Source organism: Rissa tridactyla, chromosome 25, assembly GCF_028500815.1.
Source record: "Rissa tridactyla isolate bRisTri1 chromosome 25, bRisTri1.patW.cur.20221130, whole genome shotgun sequence".
Classification (NCBI taxonomy): Eukaryota; Metazoa; Chordata; class Aves; order Charadriiformes; family Laridae; genus Rissa; species Rissa tridactyla.
This window is the reverse complement of record NC_071490.1, coordinates 382,590-397,582: the sequence shown is the minus strand read 5'-3', so window position 1 is coordinate 397,582 and position 14,993 is coordinate 382,590. Positions and strand designations below refer to the sequence as shown.

At 57.1% G+C, this 14,993-nt stretch overlaps 1 protein-coding gene across 5 annotated transcripts; it reads left to right on the top strand.

The window, feature by feature from the left end:
- Positions 1-2,841: 2,841 nt before the first annotated feature.
- Positions 2,842-11,683, top strand: LOC128901477 (guanylate-binding protein 1-like). Of its 5 annotated transcripts, none has more exons than XM_054183505.1 (12): positions 2,842-3,059; positions 4,825-4,919; positions 5,819-6,030; positions 6,107-6,234; positions 6,658-6,767; positions 7,083-7,285; positions 7,398-7,640; positions 7,941-8,221; positions 8,797-9,009; positions 9,134-9,227; positions 9,363-9,556; positions 9,708-11,683. In XM_054183505.1, the coding sequence occupies exons 3-12, from the start codon at positions 5,838-5,840 to the stop codon at positions 9,882-9,884; spliced, it is 1,836 nt and encodes a 611-aa protein (XP_054039480.1). In that variant the 5' UTR covers positions 2,842-3,059; positions 4,825-4,919; positions 5,819-5,837; the 3' UTR covers positions 9,885-11,683. The 5 variants fall into 5 exon arrangements, with proteins under 5 accessions (XP_054039480.1, XP_054039479.1, XP_054039478.1 ...); XM_054183504.1 differs by having other exon boundaries at positions 4,819-4,919; XM_054183503.1 differs by having other exon boundaries at positions 2,843-3,059; positions 5,807-6,030.
- The last annotated feature ends 3,310 nt before the right edge of the window (positions 11,684-14,993 follow it).

The window sequence follows — 14,993 nt, the reverse complement described above, 5'->3', positions numbered from 1 at the left end:
TTGGTATGCTCAACCATGGTCTTGGTTTGGTCAACCATGGTCTTGGTTTGGTCAACCACGGTCTTGGTTTGATCAACCATGGTCTTAGTTTGCTCAACCATGGTCTTGGTTTGGTCAACCACGGTCTTGGTTTGCTCAACCACGGTCTTGGTTTGATCGACCATGGTCTTAGCGTGATCAACCATGGTCTTCATTTGATCAACCATGGTCTTCGTTTGATCAACCACAGTCTTAGTTTGATCAACCATGGTCTTCGTTTGCTCAACCATGGTCTTGGTTTGACCAACCATGGTCTTAGTGTGATCAACCACGGTCTTGGTTTGCTCAACCATGGTCTTAGTTTGCTCCACCATGGTCTTAGTTTGCTCAACCACGGTCTTAGTTTGCTCAACCATGGTCTTGGTTTGATCAACCATGGTCTTCATTTGCTCAACCATGGTCTTAGTGTGATCAACCACGGTCTTGGTTTGATCAACCATGGTCTTAGTTTGCTCAACCACGGTCTTAGTTTGCTCAACCATGGTCTTGGTTTGATCAACCATGGTCTTAGTTTGCTCAACCATGGTCTTGGTTTGATCAACCATGGTCTTAGTTTGCTCCACCATGGTCTTCGTTTGCTCAGCCATTGTCTCCCCGGCTGCTATACAAAGGGGACGGGAGAGACCGTTTTCGCACTGTTGCACCTTGTTGGCCACCCCATTTACAGCCGGTGTATCAGCACCAGATCCTCCCCAGACCACTGGTGACGATGCGTGGGCATAATTTGATGGCGCGCTCCGCACAGACTTTCTCAACAGAGGTCGCTTGCACAGCATTTCATCGGGGTCTGCGTTTGCTTGCCAGTTGCTATAAAGCGCCTCTCGCGCAGCCAGTTCTCGCAGGTGAGAAATTCCTTTTTCCGTGCTGGTCCATTTGCTCGGACGGCATTCGATGGCATCCTTGAAGGGTTACCTGCCCCTCACCAGCTGCCGAGACTGAGGACGTCTGCCTTTCTCCCAACCGCTTTATCAATCCCCTCCACCTTTGGGCAGGTTTCCCAACCGCTTGACTTCTCTGCCAACTAAATCTATGGTGTCAGCTCCGTCGTCCCAGCATCGGAGCAACCAGGAGACAAGCGTCTCCCCTTCGTGACGACTGAAGTCCTGCCTTGTATTTCGCAGAGAATCCTTCATAGAAAAGGATTTGATGATTATCTCTGCGTCCGAGTCCTCATCCCATGTTAACGCTGGCTGAGAAGGACCCTCTCCTGGCTCTGCTTTAGCCGGACCTTTTCCTTTCTCCACCTGAGAAGGACCCTCTCCCGGCTCTCCCCAGAGGAGCCCTCTCCCACGCTGTCCTCCTTGGGCTGCTCTCTGTCGCCGGAGGCGAGGGAAGGACCTGACTTTTTCCGTTTCCTGGTCACCGGGGCAACTTGTGCCGGTTCTGCCGGAGTTGGAGCAGTCGGAGCCGTGACCGTCGGGGCTGGAGCAGCCGGTGCCGCTATCGGGGCCGGTGCCGTTGTTTGTGTCTGTGTTGTGTCTCGGGCAGCGATCGATCGGAGCCGTTTGAGTTCCTGCGGTGGCTTTCAGCCGGGGGGGTGTCTGAATTCCTGCTGTCTTCGGCCGTGGGGTCTGAGTGGCAACAGCAGGCGTCACATCAGACTCACTCCCACACTGATATTTAACGATAAACCACCCCCCCTCCCCTCCCCGCAACACATTCGGGAAACCCAACGACAGAATCACGTACGAATGAACGTGACGTTCTCTCTCTAAACAGCCCGAAGGTCTTTCGTCCCCTAATTCTGTTACTGTCACTTCGGCATCATCACCCGAGGGCAAAGTGAACTTGCCCCAGGGAAGACCAAGCGTGTAATTACCAAAAGACTCCATCCCGAAAGTGCAATTAGTAAAAGGCCCATCACGTGGTGCCCAAGATAAGCAGGTAGAACCGTTATCCAAGCAATTATTTTATAATTCTGAAGGCGAATCCACACCAACAGAGCACGCTTAGACCACCGCATCCAGACACAAAGGCTAAAGAGCCCATGCAGTATGTTCCACCAGTTAATCCCCCTTGCGTCGGTTAACTCCAGACAAAGCTCTCTAAGGGCACGATACAAGATCTCATGTAAGAACGACGTGACGTGAACTGTCTGTTCTCCCGGAACAAGCTGGAATTCAAACCCTCCAGGCAATCTACCGGAGCGCCCTTCCAGCCCCGCGTTGGGCACCAATAAATCTGTCGTGGTTTTGGCCAAATCGGCCAACGGCCGGTGACAGATGCTCCCCCCCGCCAGCTTCACGTGCACGGGGAGGAGGAGGAGAGCTAAAGAGAGATTTACGAGTTTAGAAGAAACCAAACTACTTTAATAAATTATTAAGAATAAGACAAAAAGGAAAATAATGGAATAATACAGTATATACAGAATGGTATTAAGCTCCCAGGACGACGTCACCGGCAGGCACTGGGGACGTCCCAGACTGGGCTCAGTGACGGGTGGGAACCGGGCTCCAGAGTTGGGGTGAGGAACACACGGATCGGGATCAAAGGCAGATGAGCAGACAGGGCCCTCCTCGGACGTTGGCCGTTGAAGGAAGAGAGCTGACCCTTTGATCCCTCGGCTTTGATACCAAGCACGGGGCAGACGGGATGGAATACCCCTGCTGGTCAATTTTGGGTCACCTGTCCTGATGGGGAATCCAAAGGGAAACCACTTCCCGTATCTCCCCACCCTTCCCCACTAGATAAAGCCACGCTCAGCAGGAAAAAGTGGTGGGGTCGAGGAAGAAGGGGGTCGGGGGATGTCTCCCAAGGTGGGTGCAGCTCTGAAACGGCCCGGGCAGCTGGGAGGAGGTGAGGGTTTGCTGTGGCGTTGTTTGTTTTTCGTTGTTGTTCCTTCACTTATTAAACCATCTCTGTCCTGTTTGTGCTGAGCTGATGGCTTTCACTTTCGCCTCTGACTCACTTCTTTTCCAGGAATACGAGGGGAGGTGCAGGCCCAGGGCACAGGACAAAGGCGGGCAGGAGCCAGGCTGCAGCAAAGCTCTTGCAGCCCAGGGCAGGCGACGAAGACGACGGTGAGTCCCTTCCCCTGATGCCTCCTCCCCACCCCGTGCAAGCAGCCCTGGACGCTGGGGCTGCGGAATGGCTCCTGCTGACCCCAGCAAGGGACAGGGACCCCAGCAAGGGACAGGGACCCCAGCAAGTGACGGGGACCCCAACAAGGGACAGGGACGCCAGCGGGTGGGAGGAGGACGAGGTCCAAAGGTCTGCTTGGGCTCTTTGATCCTGCTGATCCCAGCAAGAGACAGGGACCCCAGTAAGAGACAGGGACCCCAGTAAGAGACAGGGACCCCAACAAGAGACAGGGACGCCAGCAAGAGACGGGGACCCCAACAAGGGACAGGGACGCCAGTGGGTGGGAGGAGGACAAGGTCCGAAGGTCTGCTCAGGCTCTTTGATCCTGCTGATCCCAGCAAGTGACAGGGACCCCAGCAAGTAACGGGGACCCCAACAAGAGACAGGGACCCCAACAAGGGACAGGGACGCCAGCGGGTGGGAGGAGGACAAGGTCCGAAGGTCTGCTCAGGCTCTGGGATGGAGCGAGGGGAATGGGTGTCTGGGAGCAGGTGTTCATCCCCCCATGGCTTTGCATGCAAGTTAGGACTCGCCCAGGCTCGCACCCTGTGCCCTAAGCTCTCCTCTCCTCCCCGCTGTGCCCGTGACAGGAGGGGCAGCCTCTTGTCCCCCAGTGTCAATCCCCTTGATGTTCCTGGAAGAGGGCAGGGCTTGTGAGGTCCTCAGAGAGGAGTCAAAGCCCAGGAGTGGGCAGTGTCCGTGGAGCTCGCCATTGCCGGAGCGAGTCCCGGGGCGTCCGGGAGGTTGTAGTGGGGCAGGTTCTGGGTCTGTGCATGGGCTGAGCCCTTTTGCTGCCTCCATGTCCATGGGGTTGACTGGAGCCTGGGAGGGGCTGGTGATGGCGTTGGCTGGTGGTGGTTTAACCCCAGGTGGCAACTAAGCCCCACGCAGCCCCTCGCTCACTCGCAAACTCGTGGGATGGGGGAGAGAGTCAGCAGCGAGACAACTCCTAGGTTAAGATGAAAATAGGCAAAGCAAAAGCTGTGTGTGCCAGGAGAGCAGAATGGTTGGGTGGAGGTCAGGTGTCCCAGCTGTGTCCCCTCCCAACTTCTTGTTCACCCTGTGCTGGTCTTGGCTGGGATGGAGTTGATTTTCTTCCTTGTAGTCTGCATGTGGCTGTGCTTTGGACTGTGCTGAAAGCAGCGTTGATAACACGGGGGTGTTTTCTCTATTGCTGAGCGGCGCTTACACAGAGTAAGGGCCTTTTCTGCTGCTCACACCACCCCACCAGTGAGTGGTCTGGGGGTGGGCAAGAGGTTGGGTGAGGACATGGCCAGGACCTTCAAAAATCATCTAGTCCGAACCCCCGCCGTGAGCAGGGACATCTTGCACTCGATCAGGTTGTTCACAGCCCCTTCCAACCGGACCTTGAGCACGTCCAACGGTGGGTCATGCGCAAGATCCATGGGGAATCCACAGCTCCTCCGGGAAACCTCTTCCCGTATCTCCCCACCCTTCCCCACTAGATAAAGCCACGCTCAGCAGGAAAAAGCGGTGGGGTCGAGGAAGAAGGGGGTCGGGGGATGTCTCCCAAGGTGGGTGCAGCTCTGAAATGGCCCGGGCAGCTGGGAGGAGGTGAGGGTTTGCTGTGGCGTTGTTTGTTTTTCGTTGTTGTTCCTTCACTTATTAAACCATCTCTGTCCTGTTTGTGCTGAGCTGATGGCTTTCACTTTCGCCTCCAACTCACTTCTTTTCCAGGAATAGGAGGAGAGGTGCAGGCCCAGGGCACAGGACAAAGGCGGGCAGGAGCCAGGCTGCAGCAAAGCTCTTGCAGCCCAGGGCAGGCGACGAAGACGACGGTGAGTCCCTTCCCCTGATGCCTCCTCCCCACCCCGTGCAAGCAGCCCTGGACGCTGGGGCTGCGGAATGGCTCCTGCTGACCCCAGCAAGGGACAGGGACCCCAACAAGGGACAGGGACCCCAGCAAGAGAGGGGGACACCAGCGGGCGGGAGGAGGACGAGGTCCAAAGGTCTGCTTGGGCTCTTTGATCCTTCTGACCCCATCAAGTGACAGGGACCCCAACAAGTGACGGGGACCCCGGCAAGAAACGGGGACCCCAACAAGTGACGGGGACCCCAACAAGTGACAGGGACCCCAGCAAGTGACAGGGACCCCAGGGCATCAGTGAGGAACGTGTGGGAGGAGGAAAGGAGAGATGGGTGCCTTGCACGGGCCAGCAGCACGCACGTCCCTGTGGGAGGCACAGCGGGGGGTGAGAGGGGCTTCGATGGGGTTCGGCGTAAGAAATTAATGACAAAATTCATGGGGTGCTCCCCTCAGCTTCAGCCTCGCCACCTGACCTCTCCTTTCCTTGGGGCTGGCGTGACTCTCCAGTCGTTCCTCTCGCCCTCGAGCCCTGCCTGGGGCCATCGCTATGTCCCACCCCCATTTTTGCACGTTTCTCCACTCAGCAAACTTCAAAGTGGTGCTCAGGACGTAGTGCAGAGCCGGGCTTTCCGAAATGCAGCTGTTTCCATTGGGAGGGAAGCGGGAAGGGGCTGTGCACCTCGTCTAAGGGCCATCGTTGTCTTCACAGCAGCGCTTGCAATGGGGAAAAAAGAGGAGGCGGGTGGAAGGAATTTGATGCAAAGCACGATTTGCTTGGAAAAATGAAGTAGGATGATAACGACTGTCCCCGTTTGGACTGTGGGGTGTCCCCACCGTGTTAACCGTCCCGTCTTGCAGTCTCCTCTCCAGGCTGTGTTTGCCCTCAGCGATGGCATCTGAAATCCACATGCCGGAGCCCGTGTGCCTCATTGAGAACACGCGGACGAAGGGGCTGGTGGTCCAGCAGGAGGCCCTGCAGGTGCTGTCAGGGATCACCCAGCCCGTGGTGGTGGTCGCCATCACAGGGCTGTACCGCACTGGCAAGTCCTACCTCATGAACAGGCTGGCTTGTCAGAGGAAAGGTGAGAGAGGTCCCGGCCCCGGATGCCCAACGTACCTGTATCGAACGCTGTTGAGACCCTTGCGTCCTCCCCACAGGTTTCTCCTTGGGCAGTGGTGTGCAGTCCCACACCAGAGGTATCTGGATGTGGTGTGTACCTCACCCGTGCAAGCCTGGACACACTCTGGTGCTGCTGGACACGGAAGGGCTGGGTGATGTGGAGAAGGTGTGGAAGAAGCGGCCTCTGCCTTTGCTCATTCCCAGCACTTTGTCACCAGCCATGGTGACCAGAGGCCGGGGGGTTTCCCACCACCTGTGGTGGCTTCAGCCAGCGTGCTGGGAAGAGCCAGAGGCCATGGGGAAGGAGGCTGGGGCAGACAAGGTGCCAAACTCCTCTGCTTTTCTGGGAAAGAGCAGCAGAACAGGACAGAGGAGCTCAGGGAGCACTTTGCTAGAGGTGTGTGGGACCCTGAGAGTTAAGAGCTGAGGATAAGCCCAGCTCGAGAAGGAGGTGGTGATGGCATGGGGGTGGGTCTCTCCAAGACCTGGTCTTGCCGTGGCCTGTCGGTAAGGAGGGTGTGGGCATCTGGGGCTTTTCCCCCAAGACTCAGGGAGTCCTGTTGATAAGAGCCAAGGGTTCTTCCTCCAGGGCGACACGGAGAACGACACGTGGATCTTCGTGCTGACCGTGCTGCTCTCCAGCACCCTGATCTACAACAGCAAAGGCACCATTGACCAGCAAGCCGTGGACCAGCTGCAGTATCCTTGGTGGGACAGCAGCAGGAGGGATGCCCTCCTCTCCCTGAGTGGTGGGCAAGGGCTTGACAAATCCTAGTTCCTCAAACAGCCAAAGGACCTTCTGGTGGTGCCCAGTGCTGTGCTTTGAGTCCTTAGGAGCGCCACGTGGTGGACCTCCAGGCTGAGGGGTTTTCTCCCTCTTCCTTCCGGTGGTTCCCGTCTGTTCTCTGTCCCCGCAGAGTCTCCTCTCTTGCCCGTGAAGTGCTGAGCGGTTGCAGGGTGGCGATGCCCCTGCATTCAGAGCTGAGGTCCCTGTTTCCTTAGCCAGCTCCCTAGCTGTGTGATGAAGCTGACTGAGCAGGTCAAGTTGAAAGCAGCACCCGAGCAGAGCGAAGATGAACTGGAGGATTCGGAAAAATCTGCCCTCTTCTTCCCGACTTTTGTGTGGACGGTCCGGGACTTCACACTGCAGCTGGAGGTGGATGGGAAGGAAATCTCTGAGGACGAATACTTGGAGAATGCACTCAAGTTAAAGGCTGGTAAGGGAATGGTGCTGTGCTGCTGGAGACGTCCAACCCCAGCAGCATTTCAGTGTAAGTCAACAACAGCCCAAGCCCCGGTGAACTTGCTCCGTGTGCTCCTACCCCACAGGTAGCAGCCCAGAGACCCAATGCTACAACCAGCCCCGGGAATGCATCTGCCAGTTCTTTCGGGATCGCAAGTGCTTTGTTTTTTACCAGCCGACCCACAGGAGGGACCTGGTTCGCTTGGAGGAGCTTCCGGATGATGAGATCGATTGTGAATTCCGGCAGCAGGTGGAGAAATTCTGCAGCCACATCTGGGAAAAGTCTCCGCCTAAGACCATCCCTTGTGGCCGCACCATAACAGGGACCCGTGAGTGCTGCTGTGCAGAGGGTTGGATGGCCAGCACCTCTTGGCTCTGCCTCTGGGGAAGGATCAAATGCCCAGCCAAATGGTGGAGGTGGGGAAAGGGAGAGGTTTTCTGCTGGCTGCTGTCCCTGCCTGTGGATCTGGAGCCGCTGGATGCTGTAGACGGGGTGGGAAAGAGTTAGGAAAGGAAGTTCAGGAAGGCTGTGGCAGGCAGGCAGCAGGGATACGGCAGGAGCCAGCGGCGAGCGGGAGCCGGTGTTTTGTTCAGGCTGCAGATCTCTCATCCTTGGTCCTCCTTGGCAGTGCTGGGGAAACTGGCAGAGAGCTACGTGGAGACCATCCGGAGCGGGGCAGTGCCGTGCCCGGTGAACGCGGTGCTCGCCCTGGCAAAGACTGTAAATGCAGCGGCAGTGAAAGAGGCTGTGACGTTGTACCAGGACCTGATGGAGCGGCGGGTGAAGCTGCCGACGGAGACGGTTCAGGAGCTACTGGATCTGCACACCCAGTGCGAGCGGGAGACGCTGGACCTGTTCCAGAAACAGGCGTTCCAGGAGGAGATCTGCTCTTTCCTGGCAGATCTTACAGTAGGTGGTCCCCAGCCCAGCCAGGATTCCCCCAGGGACGCCACCATCCCCTTAGCTTTGGGGAAATAGCATGGTCCTGGGGGGAGGGGGTCTCCTGCCTCCTGCCAGAGGACACTGCTGTGCCCTCTGCAGAGCAGACTCGGTCCCAAGGCCCGCTCTCACGTTCTGCAGGCTGTCAGTTGTCCTGCTGCACCACCTCTTCTCCCTAGGTTCAAAAGCCGTGCCGCAAAGGGGACGAGGCTCAGCCCTGCCCGCTCTCTTGCCCCAGCCCAGATGTGTCTCTGCCCTGGCTGGAAGCCTGTAGCCTTCCACGCTTCCCCTCTCCTGCCGACTAATTCTTGCCCCTGTCTTTTGTGAAGCCCGTGGTCCCTGGCGTGCTCTCTGCTCCTGGGCACCTTGGTCCAGAGATGTTCCTGAGCACAGAATGGCCTCCCCCCCGTCTCCTCCCGGCCGATTACCCCACGGACTGGCGATCCCAGTTTCCATGTCAACAGGGCTTGATTTTTGCCCGGCGTGAGAGCGGTGGCCGCAGCTCAACCTGGGCTGATTCCTTCCCTCTGCCCCTTTCCGGACAGTGCCAGGTGGAGGCAATCAAGGACAAGTTCTGCAGGGACAACGAGCAGGCGTCCCGTGAGAAGTGCGAGGCCGCGCTCAGGGACCTCTTCCAGGACTTGGACAGAAAAATCACCGATGGTGTCTACAACGTGCCGGGGGGTCACCAGCTGTTCGAAGGAGACCGGCAGGCGCTGTTGGAGAAATATGGGGAACTGCCTGGCAAGGGGGTGATGGTAGGAACAAGAGCAGCTCCCCTGTCGGGAAGAGGCTCCACGTCCCATCCCCTTCCCCCACGTAACTGTTTCCCCCCAGCTGCCGTTTCTGCCCTTGACTCCTCTTCTACCTGTGCTCCTACAGGCTGATGCCGTCCTGCAGGAGTTCCTCCAACGCAGAGAGGCTCTGGACAAGATCCTAGAACTCACCCTGGCGGAGAAGGACAAGGAGCTGAAAGGTAACTTGTGGGCAGGAGAAATGTCACTGCCTGTAGACGGCCAAGCTTGGCGAGGGGGGGCACGCAAGGGCACTTTTTGGGGGTTTGGTGGGCTCAGCTCCTGCCTTCGCAACACCTCTCTTTCTCCGTCCCCAGGTGCTCAAGAGCGGTATGAGAGAGCTCAGCAGGAGTGGGATGCCCGGTGGAAGCAGGAGGCTGAAGACAAGCAGAAGCTGCAGGACAAGTTGCACAGCACCGAAGAAGAGGTGGCTCGTCTGAGAAAGAAGCTGGAGGATCAGCCTAAGAAGCGGCGGGAGGAGCACCCGAAGACCAGCAAACGTAAATCGAAGGTACGAAGTGGGAGGGTGCGGGTGGCACGACATGGCTAGGAGGCAGGAATGGCGAAGGGGTCCCAGCTGGGTCCCTCCCGTTGATTCTTGGCTCTGTGCCGCTCGCGCGGCACGCGCCGTGCCCCTGCTGACAATCTGACTCTCTTCACAGGAAGAGAGCGGCTGTTCCAGTGGTGGCTCCGGTTGGAGTGGTGGCTCCTGTGGGAGTGGTGGCCCCGGTGGGAGTGGACATGGCAATAATAATTCCAACTGGGAGAACTTCGTGATGCCGGCGCTGTTAGTTGCGGCGTGTGTGGCGTTTGTGGTATTCCGCGTTAAGTTACTCTGAAGATTTTCTTTAAAACCCCTCTAGCAACAAGGGCAGAGAGGAGCGTAGTGTCCCCGCGTAGAATTCTGTTAAATTTTTAAAGCTTTTCCCTCAAGATGCTTGCCACGGAGTGCGGAAGTGACCGCCACGTCTGCTTGTACCGCGCTATCTGCTGTGTTCATGTACGTCTCCTCCAGGAGAAGATGTTCTCCTCTTCCCTCCCGGAGCACCTGGTCTCTCACTCCATCTGAAGGCACAGGGAACATCTAAAGCCGGGGTGGCCCGGGGCACAGAAAGGCCGACAGGCAGGTCTGGGAGCATTTTTCCAGGCTCAGAACACGTCACGGGGGAACGTAGCACACCTCGTGTAGAGACCTCCTCACCAGGGCTACGGGAAACATGACCAGCGAGGTTTACGCCCGCTGGCTGATATCCCAAGGTCGCACTTTCTGCAGCTGCGGGAAGTAGCACGGAGGTTGTGAGTAAACCAGGAATCCACGCGGTGAGCGCGACCGGTTTGCTTGGCATCAGTCCCAGGCAGAGTGACCCAGAAGGAGTGAGCCCGCGATCCAGGGAGCGGCGGGTGAAAGACATCCTCTGCAACGGAGCTTTTCCCACCCAAGGCTCTTCTCGCTTCCAAGCCGTGAGGAAGTTTTGCCCGTGATGATGTCCTGCTCTCCGCTCGCTTGCCCCATCTCCACGCTGCTCCCTCTTCCCCTCTCTTCACACCAGGAGATCCCCAAGTGCCCCTTCCCGAGGGTGTCTGGGGTGATACAGCAGGAGATCATAGAGTCATAGAGTCATAGATCGGTTCAGGTTGGAAGGGACCTTAAAGGCCACCTAGTTCCACCCCCCCCTGCACTGGGCAGGGACAACTTCCACTTGATCAGGTGGCTCCAAGCCCCATCCAGCCTGGCCTTCAACACATCCAGGCATGGGGCATCCACAACTTCTCCGGGTAACCCGTGACCGCGTCTCGCCACCCTCCTCGTGAAGAATTTCTTCCTAATACCTAATCTGAATCTACCCTGTTTCAGTCTAAAACCGTTACTCCTCGTCCTAATCACCACGCTCCCTGATGAAGAGTCCCTCCCCATCTTTCCCGCCGGCCCCCTTTACGTACTAGAAGGCCGCTCTAAGGTCTCCACGGAGCCATGTCTTCTCCAGGTTGAACGACCCCCAACTCTCTCAGCCCGTCTACGCCATGGAGGCGCTTCGAACATCTGTTCCTCTTCGTGGTCCTCCTCTGGACTTGAAAACTTTCATGTCAATCGTTTCTGTCCCCTCCGAGGGAGGCTGCTGCTGGGCAGCAGACCATGCAGGACCACCTGGTACCTTTGGAGCTTCAAGGCCTCGATCAGGGGTCATAGGGCTGTAGAGGGTTCATGGGAGGTGGGTGTCCCTTTGTACCCGTGTTGGCTGGGACGGAGTTAGCGTTCTCCTTCGACGTCGTTCCGTGTCTCGGATTTGCTGGCGACTGAACGCTGCCAGCACGGCGTCAAGACCTTTTCTGTCTCTCACCCGCGGGCGAGTAGGCTGGGGGTGGGCAAGAAGTTGGGAGGGGACAGAGCCGGGACAGCTCAGAGCGATATCCCGGACCATCCGACCCTGCGCTCAAGCAATAAAAGCCGGGGGAAAGAGGGAGGGAAGGAGGGAGGGGGGACGTTTGGAGTCGCGGCGTTCGTCTTCCAAAGCCACCCTTACGCACGATGGAGCCCTGCCTTCCCGGAGGGGGCTGAACGCCCGCCTGCCGACGGGGAGCAGTGAAGGAATCCCTTATTTTTGCTTTTGCTATGCCTATTAAACTGTCTTTATCTCAACCGATGCGTTTGTCTCGCTTTTACCCTTCCTGTCCTCTCCTCCATCCGCCATCGGCGTGGGGCTCAGCTGCCGCCCGGGGATCAGCCCACGTCACTCATGGGCGAAGGGAATTACATTTTCCGCCGCACCGGGAGAAGAAGCAGGGACGCCAACGTGAAGGCGTAGAGGTTTTTGGGTTCTTTATGGACAGAGGGGCTGCTCCGAAGGCAGTTACCCCAGCGGCGCTCGCCCCACAAACGCCTTCCCTGCTGTGTGGGCACTCCACAACCCTGCAGGGGAGGTCCTCGGGTGAGAGAGGAAGGTCTGCAGGTGACAGAGGGAGGTCTGCGGAGCACTGACCCTGCTCGGCCAGCAAGGTCCTGGGGAACCTCCCGGGGACAAAGCCCGGACTCTGCTCCTCCACCTGCTCTTGTGCCGGGGCTGTTTTCCCTGCTGAGCCCTCACACCGTGAGACCCCGTCTCCCTCCATTCATAGAATCATAGAATCGTACGGGCCTGCAGCATTTCGAGTTCCAAGTTTATTCGTGAACGGCTACTGGGTCAGAGCACGCCCTCTTCGCAGCCCGCAACGCCTGTGCGTGACATCACGGCGACACAGGCAAAAGGCCACGGCAGGAGGATGGCGACATTCTCACAACCGTGACATCCTTTGCACATCCGAGAGAAGCCAACGGGATTGGAAGAGTCTTAAACATCTCAGGGGCGCAGTTGGAAGGTCAGCTGTCTCGCTAAGGGAGGCTGAGCGAGCTGGATTTGTTCCGTCAGAAGAAAAGGCGACTTTGGGGAGACCACAGAAGAGCCTTCCCACCCCTTTCAGGAGGTAACTGGAAGAGTCGGGCTCTTCACCACGGTACGTGATGGGAGGATGAGGGCCAATGACCAATGTTTCCCAGAGAGCTGGTGTCATCTCCATCTTTGGAGGTTTTGAGGCCGAAAATGAATGAAATCCTGCGCAAGCTGGTGCAACCTGATGGCTGACCCTGCTGTGGGGCGGACAATTGGGCTAGAGACCTCCTGAGGTCCCTTCCAGTGTTGCCACCAACTACAGGGCTTTTCCCTGGTGATGGTAGGGAAAGCGCTCAGGTTCCCGTGGCCGTGGAAACAACGCAGACCTAAGTATGGTCAGATGAACAGCAGTTTTGTGTCCCACGCCAGTCAGTCTTTCTCAGGTGAAGGGCTGCTTGGCAGATGCCCCCACACAGCCACAATCTTACCCTTGGATTCACCTTGGATCTCCTTTTTCCCCTCTTTTGTCCCTCCCAAGTTGGTGCGATTTCCCTCCCAACATGGGCCACAGGATAACACGGCAGACCAGGATGTAGCATGATCTGACATGAAAGAAAAGGTGGAGAGCGACAGACCAGAACACGATAGCGTGCCCACTCCCCGTAGCTCCTACGGTTTGAAGGAAATAACCGTAACGGATCACTCCTGACAACTTATGGATGGCGGCCACAGAGGGGGTAATACCAGGACGCCAAGATCTAGCAAGTTCTGGGCTTGCTTAACCAGTGGGAAGTACAGGGATATCCCGTTGTCCAAGCTGGGCCAGAGTGGAAAAGTACCCGGAGAAAAATCAGTTATCTCGAATCCTCTACGTAGCCATTCTAGTAAAGACCCGTTGAGCTCTTCTGGATCGCAGCCGGCTGTGGCAAGTATCTCCCCCGAGCCGAGGTGCCACTCAGGCTCGTTCTTCGAGACCAAGGGTGAGAGGAGCCTTCTCGAGCCTCAACTCAACTGCCACCCATCGAGGAGCACCGACGCGTTGTGAGTCTTTACCCTAAATTCGAGTCAGGGAAATTTTGCCCGTAGGCTGGTCTCTTTTCCGGTTCACCTCTCCACCTCTGCGTCTGGGATAGACACATCAGCTTCACGGGCGTTGACGTTCCTCTGTCCATCTGCGCATGTGTAGGACTCCCAAGTGGTACCTGACACCTCTTTAAAGTCACCCGCTGTTAAGAAATTCATGGTTTCAGTGATTAGAGACCGCTTGGAATTTCATTTAACTAGTGTCTCCTCTTTTAATTTGTTATCTGTCCTGGCCTTTAAATTCCTCATGCTTTGCCCTTGTGCGAGACACCCCAAGTCCGGTGGGGCATCTGCACGCTCACACTGACACCAGGCACAATGGACCTTCAGTCCAAGTGCACCTTGAGAAACTCGGGGATTAGGCCAACAGAAACCTCAAGAAGATTTCAAGGAGATGGGATCTTCTCCTTCTCATCTTCTGGTCTTCTCCGTTAGGGGACAAAACCACCCTTGTACATCAAAGCAGGCTTGGACCTGAACTGAATGAGGAGCAACCTGGAGGAGAAGGGCCTGGGCATTACGAGCGATGCCATACAGGACCGTGGCGCTAACCATGAATATGGCCACGTGCACATTGGGCTGTGCCGGGAGGAGCGTGGCCACCCAGGCAAGGGGAGTTGCCACCCCCGGGACTTAGCACCGGTGTGGCCACATCTGGAATAGCGTGTCCTCATGTGGGGCTCTCTCTTCTGGAGGAGCGGGGAGGAACTGGAGTGGGCCCATAGGAGGGCTACCAAGATGGGGTTAGGGACCATGTGTGGAAAGGCTGAGAGGTGGGGACCGCATTGGCCTGGTGAAGTGGCAGCTCAGGGAAGAATAACAGTAGCTTCAGAAAGCTTGACTGTTACTGTCAGAGATGATCGCATGGTTTTTGGTAGAGGGAAAGAGCACGAGACAGGAAAACCATGAGAAACTGCAGTTTTGGATGTGCAGATGGACATGAGGAGACAGAAACGTCGCTCGAAGGAAGGTGGTGCTTTGGCGCAACAGGTCACTCAGAGGGAGTCTGCGTTGACCCATGATTTTGCATTTGAAGGAGCAGCCAGTGAGGATGGAGAGATGTCAGTAAAGGCAGGGACGTGCCAGGGTGAGAACAAGGTGGGGAAGTGTGTTGGGTGTCTACAGTCTGCAGGGAAAGAGGCGCAGGCACGGGACGGTGTAGGACAGCCTATGGTGGAGATGGCCAAGGGTGCCGTCAAGGCCGAAAAGCCCTGACAGAACTGAACTCTTTGTCCCCTTGGCTATGGCTGATGTCTCTGCCACCAGGGCCTATGAGGAGACACATTGTCCCCACGGCACCGAGGCCACGTTGTCTTCTTGCGCCCACCCCAGCGAGGCTGGGAGGTGTCGTACCGTTGTCCTTCACTTAGCACCACACCCCCCCGCATCCCATGAAAGCCCTGAGCCATGTGTGATGGACGGGGTCTCTCTCCTGAGGGTGAGGGGCTGGGGTCAGGGCTTGGCATTTGGCTTCATAAAGCACACCAAGGCTTCACGCAG